Source organism: Artibeus jamaicensis, unplaced genomic scaffold (genome assembly GCF_021234435.1).
Source record: "Artibeus jamaicensis isolate MK-2021 breed Jamaican fruit bat unplaced genomic scaffold, CSHL_Jam_final contig_519, whole genome shotgun sequence".
In the NCBI taxonomy this organism is placed as follows: domain Eukaryota; kingdom Metazoa; phylum Chordata; class Mammalia; order Chiroptera; family Phyllostomidae; genus Artibeus; species Artibeus jamaicensis.
In genome coordinates this window covers 48,443,454-48,457,338 of record NW_026521871.1, presented here as the reverse complement: position 1 = coordinate 48,457,338, position 13,885 = coordinate 48,443,454, and the positions used below count along the sequence as shown (strand labels likewise).

Sequence of the window (13,885 nt, the reverse complement as noted above, 5' to 3'; positions counted from 1 at the left end):
CAGTGTGAGCACAAATACAATTCTGTATTTGTGAAAATACTGAAAAACTGAAAAACAGAATGAAAAACTGATGAGACAGGGCCAGAGGTCCGGAACGCGAAAGAAAAGATCTAAAACAAGACGGTCACGCCAAGCCCACTCTGCAGGACGCTGCTGCCCACGGCCCGCCCGAGCCGCCCCACGGGGCCGGGCCTCCTCGGAAACTCTCTGCAGGTCCGAGGCCCCTCGGACATGCCTCCGTGTCACTCACTGACACTATTTAGGAGAAGCCAGGGAAGTCCCTTTAGTGGCTAGTTTTGTACATTCCAGTGTAATAAGAATTCTGGTATAGAAAAGATATATTAAAATGTATATACATATTCTATGTTTCATTCTGAATTAAATGCAAATTTAGAATTTGCAAGAATAGCACACAGCCAGCAGATTCATCAACTGCTAACATTTTGCCCAATTTGCTTCATCACTTTTTCTTTTCCCTAAACCTTTTGAAAATAAGTCACAGAACACATTGCTCAGGATATATTTCCTAAGAACAGCAGACATTCACCTACATAACCACAGTATAATGATCAAAATGAGAAAAATTAAGTGATAAAATAGAATAATCTAACCTACAGACCTCAAATGTCATCAATTGTCCCAATAAAGTCCTTTTTAGCAACTTGTGATTTTCTAATCTAGGATCTCATCTAAAATCACACGTGTTTTGTTTTCCAGACTCTTGCAGTCTCCATCAACCTGAAAGTTACTTTCTCAGCTTTTATCTTTTATGGTACTGGCATGTTTAAAGAGCACAGGCCAGCCGTTTCACAGAACGTCCCTCGACTGAGGTCTGACTGGTATTTCTGCACGGGGCTCGGTGCTATGCTTTTTTGGCAGATACATAACAGAGGTGACACTGTATCCTCAGGACATCATACCAGGAAAATTTATCAGTATGTCCTATTAGGGCAAAATGTATTAACATTGATCACTTGGTTAAAGGGGAGTTTCTGCCCTATAATTTCTTACTTTTTATCATTTTTCTGTTATTAATAAGTAATTTGTGGAGAGATACTTTTATACATACTAGATCTGTCCAGAAAAAGTCCAGCCATTGTTAATACAATGAGAACAGTCTGCTCAACACCAATGCAACCTGGCAGCCCAGGAGAAAGGTCTGGAACACGCGTGCGTGTACTAGTCAGTGGGGGCAGTAAATGCTGTTGAGTGAGCGTATGTACTGTGTGGCTGTCACATTCAAAATGACTGAGAGAGCAGAGTAACAAATCCACATCCAATTTTGTGTTCAGTTTGAACATTGTTCTGTGTGAACTATTCGGATGATTCAGAAGGCCACAGCTATGGGCACCTGGTGACCGGCAGCTTCGTCTCCACGTGTCCACTCATGCATCACATTTTATCCACAGTTTTCTGGAAAAACATCAAACTACCCAGGTGACTCAGCTCACCTATAGCCCAGATTTGGTGCCCTGTGACTTCTGGCTTTTTCCAAAACTAAAATCACCTTTGAAAGGGAAGACATTTCAGACCATCATTGAGATCCAGGAAAATATGACGGGGCAGCTGATGGCGACTGGGAGAACTGTGTGAGGTCCCAAGGTGAGGGACCACTCTCACTGTCCTATGTAAAATGTTTCTTGTATCTTCTCCAATAAATGTCTCTATTTTTCAGAGTACATGGACAAATGCTTTCTGGACAGGCTACATATATCCTATTTATAATGTCCTATACCTTATAAATTTTTCACTGATTAGGTTTAGCATCCATAATGATTCTTGTCTGGAACAATTTTCTATAATGGTTGCAAAATTATTTTTCTAGCCCTGGATGGTGCGGCTCAGTGGACTGAACACCGGCCTGTGAACCAAAGGGTCGCTGGTTCAATTCCTAGTCAGGGCACATGTCTGGGATGCAGGCCAGGTCCTCAGTGGGGGTCATGTAAGAGGCAACCACACACTGACGTTCCTCTCCCTCTATTTCTCCTTCCCTTCCCCTCTTTCTAAAGGTAAATAAATAAAATCTTTACATATATATTTTTTTTCTAACTCATTCTTACCAATTTATTAACAGTCTATGATAAACTTTCCCTTTTACCCGTGTATTTATTTATATATTAAAAGTACATATTCTATTTAATTCAATAGAAATATAAGCCACTTTAAAATATTTTATTTTTTTTAGAGAGAGGGGACCAGAAGAAGAAAGAGGGAGAGAAACATCAATGTGTGGTTGCCTCTCATGTGTCCCCTACTGGGGACCTGGCCTGCAACCCAGGCATGTGTCCTGACTGGGAATCGAACCGCGATCCTTTGGTTCACAGGCCCACGCTCAATCCACTGAGCTACACCAGCCAAAGCGGAATATAAGCCATTTTATTTTGCTACTACATAGCTTCCGACACAATGAGTTGGAAGTCCTTCTAGCTGATTTCTGTGTCCTTTTTGACACATCCTCACCATCTGTTTGAGCACTTCCTTGATTTCTGGCATAAGATGTTCCATTCTGTACTTTCCGGTACTAGCCCTGGAATCAGCGTTCTCCAAGTGCTGGGTTCGTTCAGCAGGAGATGTTTTTTCAAAACCAAAAACTGGTCCCAAGGTACACTCACTGCTAATAATGTATCACTGCTTCTGGGCCCTCTGGGCAGATATAAAATATATAATGTTGTTATAAGCTGTTTTTAAAAGTTTCTCCAACTTAAAAATGTATATATACTTTCCACTAAAGCATCTGGTCAACACCTATTTAGAAATACACACACACACACACAGTTTAGTGAAATGTTCTTAAATACTGGTTAATTTTTCCTTTTAAACTTTGTATAAATTTTTCTACTACATAGTAAGATGGTCGTATAAATCTTTCAATTTTATGAAAACAAAGCACACTTAAAACTACAGCTTGATCACATAAGGTTTAGAAGTCAAAGGTAAGACCTGGCTGGTGTGACTCAGTGGATTAAGTGTGGGCCTGTGAAGCGAAAGGTCGCCAGTTCAATTCCCAGTCAAGGCACATGCCTGGGTTGTGGGCCAGGTCCCCAACAGCGGGCATATGGGAGGCAACCACACACTGATGTTTCTTTCCCTCTCTCCTTCCCTTCCCCCCTCTCTAAAAGTAACTAATAAAATAAATAAAATCTTTAAAAGTCAAAGGTAAGAGAACCTATTTTCTAAAGGTATGAGTAAAGAAGATTTAATAAAGCTCAAGAATTATTAATATTTGAAAAATAAGAGACTATAGGGAGCTAAAATTAAATGCACAAGTTGACCAGAGAAGACAGATTAATGTGCTTAAAACACAGCAACCCCTCTGCTGACCCTTTACTCCCGTAAGAATGACTGGAAAACTCTGAAGGTGCAGGCACCTGTGTGAACGCCCCACATACTTATACTCACTGCACACCTGATCCAGACACGCTGATAATGAGCAAGCCAGTGGAACAGAATATATCCCTGACTGTTTTTGTTTTCCTAAATCCGTTTCTCAGGCCCCTCAGTTTTATTACAAACTTGTTTAAGTGGTCATTTGACCTAACTGGGGCTGAGCTAGGTGTTCCCTCCAAATACACCTCCTCTCCGACTTGCTCCTTCAACCCCTTCATTTTACTTACTCTAGCACTTCGACCTCCGCTCTCCACTCCATTCCCTACCCTCTGTCCATCTCGGTAGAGCAGTTCAGCCACCCTCTTGGCAGAGTCCTCAATCCCAGACATCAACATTAGGTGTCTAAAGCTCTCACACCGTTAATTATATTCTCTTGTATCTTGAATCTCTCTTTCCTTCAGTCTGTAAGTTCTCAAATACCTTGCATGTAAAAAAACAACTTCATCACCCTGACCGGTATGGCTCAGTTGGTTGGGCATAATCCTGCAAAGCAAATGACCGCTGGTTCAATTCCTGGTCAGGGCTCATGCCTGGGCTGCAGGGGCCCCTCGCTGGGTGGGGCACGTGCAAGAGGCAACCAATCGATGTCTCTCTCACACACTGATCCCTCTCTCCCTCACTCCCCCTCTCAAATAAACAAACCAATAAATCTTTAATACTTCATCCTTTAAAAAAAACCAATAGTCCAAAAGAAAAGCTTTCCTCCCCATTTATCCACCCCTTCAGCTCACTGCAATCTAGATGTCACCTGAACGTGTCCCCTCCCTCACCCCAAATGTTAATTCGGGGTCGCTCTTTCCTGTGTTGCCCCATTCATCCTCACCCCCAAGTGCCTGAGTTCAGCCTCCTGTCTGTTCTTGAAGGGAATTACTGCAGTATCGTCCCAACTGACCTCCTTGCTTCTAGCCTCCCCTTCAAACGCCCCCTTCCTCACCTACCTCTCTATACAGCGCCACCAGAACACTCCTTATAAAACCCAAGACAAACTACGTCTCCTATGCCTAAAATAATCCTGACTTCTCAGTGCTAAAAATTAAAAACCAAGTCTTCCTGGAATACAAAACACTCTGTCATCTGGCCCGTCCTACCTATTGTTGTGGAAAACCTCACCCTCCTTGGGCTGCCCACTTTTTGTCTCATACGCTCCAGTCTTGTTTATCGATGACACCTGAACCCCAGAACCATGCTGCTGACTGCCTGCCAATGCCCGGTGCTCCCACTGCTCCGTCTTCTGGCATTCCCGCGTTCCTCCCCGACTCAGTTCACGCTTACATCTGTCTAGCTCAAGCTCAAAAATCTTTTCCTCTGTTAAGTCTTCCAGACCCACAGTTAGGGTCGGTCAGTCCTTCTGACACCATTTCATTTATCTATTTACCTCTATTACAGCATGTCACACTTTGATACAATTAATTAACTACATGTCTGTCTCCCTTTCTAAACTGTGAGCCCCTTGAAGCCAATGGTTGCTTTTTAATCCATCTTTATATCCCCTATCACTCCAACAGATGTTCAATGAATACTATTCAACAAATGAAATAAAAAGTGGAAGACAGGAGCAGCTTATAATCTCTTACAAAGAGCACAGGCCTGAATGTTAAAATATGTCCCTACCTGGTAACTAACTATTTTCTTTCCATCGCTTCCGGTCTGGGGTAGGGTCAACGGCCCGGACACCACCCAAACATCTTCAAACCTCTCCGTCAGTTCTCGACAGTACATTTCAATTCTGAAAAACAAAGCAAGGGAAAAAAGGCTTGATATTCTCACAGGCTTAAATGTAGAAAAGAAGCAAACCATATCGAGCCCCAAGGAAAGATGCCAAGAATACTGATCCAGAGACATTAATATAAACATGAGAATATGGCACAAAACATTACAAGCTTTTCCCAGTTTGTTTACTGCACAAAAAAACTTTAAAAAAAATCACACACATTAATACAACCATCTACATTTTTACTGTGTACATCCCACGTACATTTTGTAATGACGTTTTGTTTTCTCCCTTACTTTTCTAAGCCATAGCTCTCAAACTTTTTACAAGAGTTAAGTATCACTCCAACAAGTTGATATCTTTTTATTTAACCATTCCTACTGAGGGACAACCAGGTTTACTCTGACATTTCTTATATAACGCAACATTGTATTAACTCCTTAGGATAAATTCAAGGGCCAGAATCACTTTACTAAATACTTTAATGACACTAGATTATATGTAATACTAATATTTTTAATGGGATTGTCCCAATTTACTCCGTAAACTCCAAAATAGCATAGCAGTTTCACAACAATCTTTACCACACTGGGTTTTAACACTTAAAAACTGTTTATGTTAACTTGCTGGGTAAAAATGGCAAGTAGTTTTACTGTGCACTTTCTTGCACCACAGTTGAAAGAGTTTTATGAGAAAACAGTACATGCCACCATTCCTACTTCTTACCCAAAAAGGAAAATCAGTACCTCACAGTACATATGCCCAATAAGAAAGTAGTCGAGTTTTCTTCCCAAAAATATACCCCTTAGGGAAGAAAAATTATATATGCTTCCACAGGTGTGCAATCGGACAGAATACCAGACAGGAAACTACAAGACAAATATCCCAGATTTTCAACAAATAATTTGCAAGGGGAAGAAAAAGGAAGGGAAACCTACAGATTAAAAGGAACTCGGGGGAAATATCACCCAAATTCACATGTAGACCTTCTTTAAATCCTGATTCAAACCAATCAACCACCACCCCAAAAATCAGGAAAATTTGAACAGATTATAAAATTGGCAATAAGGAATTACTATTAAATGTTTGAGGGGCAATAATAGTACCATAGTTGTCTTTTAAAAGAATCCTTGTCTTCTAAAAATATACAATGAAATATTAAAATAATATATCCATGACCTGCTTAAAATAATCTGAGCAGGGGGGAGGGCAGGCGTACAGACAAAACGAATGTGGGCTGTAACTGATGGGTGACAACTACTGACGTCTCTAAGTGTGCGGGTGCTCTCTTCATTATTTTAAGCCACAAAAGTACTGTTTGGGGAAAGCGCAAAAACTTGAAACAACCTCAGTCAGTGCAAGTCTTCAATACTTAAAGAGATCCCCAGACAGATTGAAAAACTGCTTACTGGTCACATTTACTTGCACCTAAATTTTTTTTTTTAAAGCTCAGCAATTAGAGAAAAACAGTATCCTCTGGACATATTCAAAAATATTTTATGCCTCAGTAATAACACTGTTAGTAGTTTCTTCCAGAATTTGACTTCTGACCGGAGCAAACATGATCAAAATGGCTACGTTTTGAAGTCTGTACTTCCCTAGAAAGCTATACTCCTGAAATACAGTGAAGAAAACTGGTTTCCAGTACTTAATGAAAGTCCTACCTGCAGTAGTAACAGCTTTTGAAAAACAAAGACAGAAACAGCTCATCAGCAACTGGGACATTCTCCTCACATCATCCCTCTCCCACACAATCACATTGTAAAAACTCTCACCCCTCACCTGTTCCAATATCCAGCATTATTATCAAAATTCTGAGGCACAATGTTAGAAAGGTAAAAGGTTTCAGCCATTGCCTTCTGTGAAAAGACATAACAATAGTAACTTGTACTGAAATGCCTTCCCCTTGGAGATTTTACAAAGCAGGCACAGAAAACCAGCTCCTTATTCACACGACAGCTCTAGACAATTACAGTGACCACTCTTCTTTAAAAGATTTTGTTTCTTTTCAGAGAGGGGAAGGAAGAAAGGCAGAAACTTCGCTGTGCATCATGAACTGCCTCTCGCACGCCCCCAACTGGGGACCTGGCCAGCAACCCCAGGGCACGTGCCCTGACTGGGGATCCAACCAGCAACCTTTTGCTTTGCCGGGCAATGCTCACCCACTGAGCCACACTGGTCAGAGCAGTGATTACTTGTTCAAATAACTGAAAGTCATAGCTATTCCAGGACAGAAAGCTCAGTGATCATTCAAAATAAGGACTATGTCCAAATAAGTAGACTGATGTGCTTTCTTCATAATTTATAAAATTCAAACCTACAGCGTAGACTGTAAGAAAGTAAGTTTCCAACATGAAGCTAAAGGGTTTTAAGCTAAATTCTGATTTTAAGCCTCTGGCAAAGAGTTTTTCCAAGGTCAACTTTCAGGAATTTTATTTACCAATATAATTAGTTCAAAAACGGAGGGGAAAAAAACACTTTGTGGCCACTAGGTGTTCATTCATTTCCCTTCCGACCCCCCAACACGAAGCTCCGTCAGTGTGCTCCTCTCACCGAGTCCCAGGAGCTGCCAATGTCGCCGTCTCCTCCAGCTGCCCCTCTCCTGGGCTGCACAGCAAAGTGACCTGGAGCTTTAAAATCACTGCCACCTGGGTTCCACCCCGACAGTTCTCACTTCACTGCTCTGGGTCAGAGGTCTGGGCATCGGGGATTTTTAAAACTTCCCCAGGTGATTATAATGAGTATCCAAAGTTGAGAACCAGTATCTTAATCATGACAATCATCTATAATTCATGCAGTAAATGTCAATGTCAAAAAAGGCATTTCTCTCCTTTTTTTGGAAGAGAAATTATCCTCAGTGAAAAAAGACCAGGGAGACAGGACAATTAAATGTATCGTGTGATTCACAACTGGATACTAGATCCAAAAAGAGCTGTAAAGATAATTGGGACAATTTGGCAAACCTGAAATGTAAACTGTATATTAGATGTTATTGTACAAATATGTAAAAACACATTTTGACACATTTCTTGGTATAAAGACATTGCTGTCATATCTACAGCCTTATTCTTAAATGATACAATTTCCTCAGCAATCTACTTGGGAATGAAGTGTGACGATGCCTGCAACGGCTAAAATTATATATGTGTGTATACCTATGTGTGCGTATATGTGTATACATGTGTGTATATATATATATACACACACACACACACATTTGTAAAGTAAATGCATCAAAATGTGTTTGCTGTATTCTCTTTTCAGCTTTTCTACCTGTCTTCAAATAAGAGTTTTTTTAAAAAAAAAAAGCCCTGGCTGGTATAGCTCAGTGGATTGAGCGCAGGCCTGTGAAGCAAAGGGTCCAGGTTGATTCCCAGTCAGGGCACGTGCCTGGGTTGTGGGCCAGGTCCCGAGTTGGGGACGCATGGGAGGCAACCACACACTGATGTTTCTTTCCAACTTTCTCCTTCCCTTCCTCTCTCTCTAAAAATAAATAAATAAAATATTTTAAAAAAAAAGAGTGAGCAGCTTTGGCTCCTACTGGCTTTCCAGTTCCCTCTTAAATAGCATTAGCTTCCTCATTCAACCTTTTTAAAAATGTCTCAGCATCTGAGAAGTTAAAGTCAGGAAGAAAAATACAAAAGCGGAGTGCAGCGAGTCTCAGGTTTGAAGGCTGGCCCCTGTGTTTCTAACGGCCAGGTCCCAGGGTCCAGCAGCAGCCCGCCCCCAGAATGTGCCTACGGCTGAGAACTTGTTGTTTCCTGCCGGGGCCATGTGTCCTCGTGACCACCCGCTTCCAATGTAGTCCTTGTTGAAGGCGCTGAAGGCTGAAGGGATGCTGGGATCAGGCTTGAATTTACAATCTTTTCTGTCTGCATCACCTGAAGAAAAATACACAAAATCGGTACGTTTTCCACAGAAGAATAGCCCTTGCAATTCTCTAAGCAAGGCAAGCCGATTGCTCTGGACAGTATCTCTCCGAGCAGCTGGCAGCGAGTGATTGTGTGCGTGTCTCAAGTTCCTGGGATAGTTCAGATACTTCATCTGAATTTAGCAAGGACTAGGCTAGGAAAGAATGCTTTTCATACAGTGTAGCTATCTCCTATACTTTCGTTTCTGGCCTTAAAGGGGAAAGAAAAATCCCCTGGATAATATTTACATATATACGACCAATCAAATAACTAAGCTGTTTAAAAAGCTTAGCTACTAAATAAACGCCTGCTTTTTAAAGACTCCCATGTATTGTACTTTGTACCACTGTATTTGACATGTTCACATAGACTGAAATAATGGATATATATAGACACAAAACAATTTGTTCTGGGCAGGCACCGCCCAGGGAAGGGGGAGAGTGTCTCTGATATCTTACTGCCTCCTCAGCCGCGACAAAACACATACTTAAGTTATGAGCTCAATACAGAAAAATCCTGAAGAAATATATATGAGTACCACACAGGAGAGAAGAAATCTCAATTTTATTTATAGTCTGAAACCTTCACAACAGTTTGCCAGAGTGGACATCAGCAAATCCTAACTACATCTTCCACTGTCATTAGGACAGACCCTGGTAAGTTACAAAAATGATGAGGACCAATAAAATATACCCAGGCTGCTACTCAAAAAAGTGTTAAATGGAGATCAACAGAGTTACTGACTCCGATGCCATTTCATTCAGCCAAGAAGAAATGTTAAATCATTAGATCCCCAGGTTCAGAGTAAAGTTTCTAACGTTGTACCTAGCCTTTCAGAATCTTCATAAAGAAACAGTACCTGGTCACACAGACAGAACACAGGTATCCTTCTCCAAGTGTCGTCCCTACTGGAATCGCCTCTGTGCCCGGTTCTCTCTGCCTGGTGCTCACTGCCCTTGGAAAACCATCTGTGGGAATTTCTAAGGGTGGAGAGGCCTTCCTGGAGAAGAGATCCGCACTCACTTCTCTCCAGTGTCTGCAGGCATCAGCAGTAGAGGGCCACATCAAACCAAGCTCAGGACTTCGGCTCCCTTCACTGATGCAGGTTACACAGCTTTAGGCCACGAGTCTGCATGCTAGCCCGTTTGGGGAATCAGCTCATCCAGAACAAGCTTTTTTATTTTCCTTTTTGATCCTTCTATGCTCAGAGCCAAGACAATCTTCTACATAAGCCCCCACGGTGGGCAGGCAAGTTAGTTCTGGTTCTCCCTTCCCCAAGGGTGCAGCCCTCCAAGGTTCCAGGTTAACGTTGGGAGGGTCTCCTATACGACAATCACCTTTGGGTGAACCCCAGGTCTTGCTTTCAATCCCCCTCACCCTGTAAGGCCACGGAACCAAAGGCAATGCGGCTTGGCTTTGCCAAGACTGCCCTTGCTTACCTCTCTGAATTCTGGCTGTCCCCCAAATATTAGCCTGGTGTTCTCCACCCTCATGCCAGCTCCTCATTTTCGTGTGTTTATGATTTTTTGATATGCGTTTTACATACCACTCATAACATCCTTGTTTTTAGCAGGAGAGTATGATTAGCCTGTCATTACTAAAATAAGATGCTTTACACTAAAATCAAGTAAATCACAGGTATGTTTCTTCCTGTTTTCAAATACCAGTAATAGTAATTGGCTCTATTTTACCTCCTCAAAATTACACAGCTTGCAGGGTTTATTATAAGAAGCTCCATGCTTTTCTTATATGCCTTTGAAAGAAATAACTTAATAGCAGGCTAAAATTAGTAAAAGCTAAAATTTCTCGTATCTTGGGGCAATTTCTGCTTTAAGGGAAACTCATTAGGCTTGAAACTCAATCAGATGAGTTTCCCTTGATGTGAATTTACGACCCAGTCTCAACTGCTACGATAAAGTTTACCCCTCCATGTTTCACTCAAGCAGCAAGCACATGCCACGCCCCCTGCTATCCCCGCTGGTCAGTGTGCACTCCATAAGGGCACACTGTTTTAGCATCAGCACTGGTACACACATAAAGAGAGCATGCACTGTAAAGCACAGGAGATACAATCTGAGGGCCAAGTAACAAATTAAAAGGCAAATAACAAAATGAAAACAAAGCAACTATGACAAAAGGTACAGACCAATTCAAAAAAAGAATATCCCAACTGAAAATAGTAAAGGATAATTCACAAAGAAAGAATAATTCCAAGATGTTAACCCTCACTGGCAACCAACAAATACAACTCAGCTATTACACTGGTAAAGCCGAATAATGCCCACTCTGGGGAAGGGCTGGGAGAGAAAGGCCAAATAGCAATGGCGGGAGCATAAACTGAAACAATCTACCCAGAAATCAATTTGACATGAAATATCAAGTTCCGGTTATCTTAGTTACGGGAACCTACCAAGACATAAGGACACCTGCACAGACTTCACACACCTGCCTTTATCTCCAGTCTCCTTTCACATCGCGCCCTCACTTGCTGCAGCCACTCTGGCCTTCTTTTAGTTCCCAAAGGAGCAAAACTGTTCGCATCGGGGCCTTGAAAGATGCAACTGTGCTTTTCTTTCTGCCTGAAATGCTCTTCTCAACGCATGGCCCCGACTCCTCTGCCTGGTGACTGCCATGTACCCTTCGGGCCACTTTGTCAGAGAAGTCTCGCCAGTCAAAATCAGGTTCTCCCATTACAATCTCCCACACTCTTCACCATTCCTTAATTTTACAAACCCGATTTCCAATTACTTTTCCTTTAGAAGAGCTGTCACCAATTGCAATTATACACTCCTGACTATGTGATAGGTCAGCCCACTCCCACCCCAACACCAAGTGCCATGGAGGCAGAGGACATCCACTCTGGTCACTGATACATCCCAAGGCCTAGCACAGAGTTAGGCACATGGCAGGCATATACACAGTACGTGTGGAGATGATGAATAAACGGTGCCCACTGCAGCAATATTTGTGCAAGACCCTTCACCTTGCGTGTCAAGACAAAAGAGACAGCCAGGAAGGGCCTGGGGCTCCCTGGCCACCAGGCAGAGCCCATTTACCGAGTGAGCTACACAAACATCATCATTTTCTCAATGTGCTGTCATGTGAAAAAGGTAATGGCCCTTGTTGCAGATTGGGAAACACCTTTCATCGATGCCTTTACTTCTCACCACCTACCCATTATCTTGCTTTTGGATATGTGTTCAAGAACCCATCTGGGCTCCCGCTTTGCCTGGTCATAAGACAAGGCATGATTAGTGTAAAACCGAGTCTCTGTTCCACTTAGAGGAAATCCAAATCGTCCCAAGAGAGCCTTTTCTGCAGAACCTAAAAATGAAAAAAGGGGGGGAGGGGGACAAGTCATAACATTAGTGACTTTTATTAGGAACAAAAAAATTGTAAGTAAAGGAAGAGGAGTAAGACAAAGGACAGGCTCAAGTCTAATCAAGAAAGAGGCCTCATTTTTGCAATGTCTTACAACACAAAGAAAAGAGACAATAGACAAAACACTGGTTGTGCCTATAATCTGTTGTATAGTTTTGCCAAGACAAACTGCAGCTATCTCATTTTAAATAAGGACCTGATCTGACCAGCCTTTCACATTAAAATTTCAAATCTCTGCCCCAAAGAGTACCTGTGCATACAAAAGCAGCAAAGGAAAACCCCTTATCATTACTCATCATTGATATGATTGAATGGGGAAGAGCCAGCCTACTCACTATGTCTTAAGATTTAGTGTGGGGACTAAAGCACAACCCTTTTAAATTTTTTAAAAGACCAATATTCATTGACACTGCATGGTGATTCTGGCATTGAAGCAGTGATGTATGCTGCAGCAAGACAGCGGTAAAACTGGGCTTTTTCCTAGTGGGAGAAACCAAGTAGGGACCCACCAGTATACCTAGCTCTCTTGCTAAATGCCAAGCATCAAAGGGGCAAGTTAAATGGGAAAGTGTACAAATGATCGTGAGCTCATTTTCTTTGTCAAACATAAAGAACCCTTGGGACGTGAGGATGTACATACTTTGAAGAAGGACTAGCAGGCATTCTTCATGTGAGCCATGATAAATGTAATCAATTCACTAGTCTGCTAAAACTATGTGTGAATTCATTCATTCATCCATACTTCCTGAACGTCGACTCTGGTCCAGGTACCGTACAGTGATTATGGTGGAGAACAAAACAGACTGGCCGGAGCTCTTAGGAGTTAATGATCCGGTGTCATACACAGACATTAAATATTTTGGGGTAGATGAGTATGAAGATCCCCGGGAGACGTAAGTAAATGAAAGCGGCAGCCTAGACGGGACGTGAGGAAAAGGAGGCTGAGCAGGGAGACCGCAAAGGCTCAAAACCACGGGCAGGGCGAAGGGAGAGAGGGTCCCGCGTGAAGGAGGAATACGATCGATTCGAGCCGGAGGTAGGAGCCCGAGACGGACACCTGGGTCGGGGAAGGGAAAACGGGCCCAGACTCACCTTCCGGCTCCCTCACCGCCAACGCGGCCTCAGCGCTCTGACTCCGGAGGAACTGCAAGGCCGTGAGCCCGGCCCCCGCGGCGCCCACTACAGCTCCGGCCACGAAACCACTTAAAAAGCGCCTGGAACCTTTCATGCCGAACGAAAAACTCCTCGCAGCCATCTTGCCCGAGGTACCCGCCTTTTGCTATAGCGCATGCGCACACCGGCTTTGACTCCTGAAAGCCAATCACAACCGCGGGACTGAGATACGCTCACGCAACCTGACGGGACTCCAGAGGCAAAGACTGCAAACACTTGCCCGCTCCGCCGGGGATCTCGCGCGCCCCCTGGTGATAAACCTGGAGGCCCAAGCGCATCCTCCTCCATCCCTGGTCCACTTGACCAGGTGATGGGGTGGAGA

At 42.8% G+C, this 13,885-nt stretch overlaps 1 protein-coding gene across 2 annotated transcripts in view; it reads right to left on the bottom strand.

The window, feature by feature from the left end:
• EXOG (exo/endonuclease G) overlaps positions 1-13,656 on the bottom strand; it is a 28,946-nt gene extending 15,290 nt beyond the window's left edge. The window contains exons 1-5 of one of the 2 annotated variants that reach the window (XM_037148232.2): positions 13,483-13,656; positions 12,184-12,333; positions 8,840-8,979; positions 6,881-6,957; positions 4,999-5,113 (exon numbers count right to left, since the gene is read on the bottom strand). In XM_037148232.2, the coding sequence (XP_037004127.2) occupies positions 4,999-5,113; positions 6,881-6,957; positions 8,840-8,979; positions 12,184-12,333; positions 13,483-13,645 (645 nt within the window). In that variant the 5' untranslated portion in view covers positions 13,646-13,656. The remainder of the gene's footprint in view (positions 1-4,998; positions 5,114-6,880; positions 6,958-8,839; positions 8,980-12,183; positions 12,334-13,482) is intronic. The other variant, XM_037148233.2, reaches the window with a different exon arrangement.
• Positions 13,657-13,885: the final 229 nt, after the last annotated feature.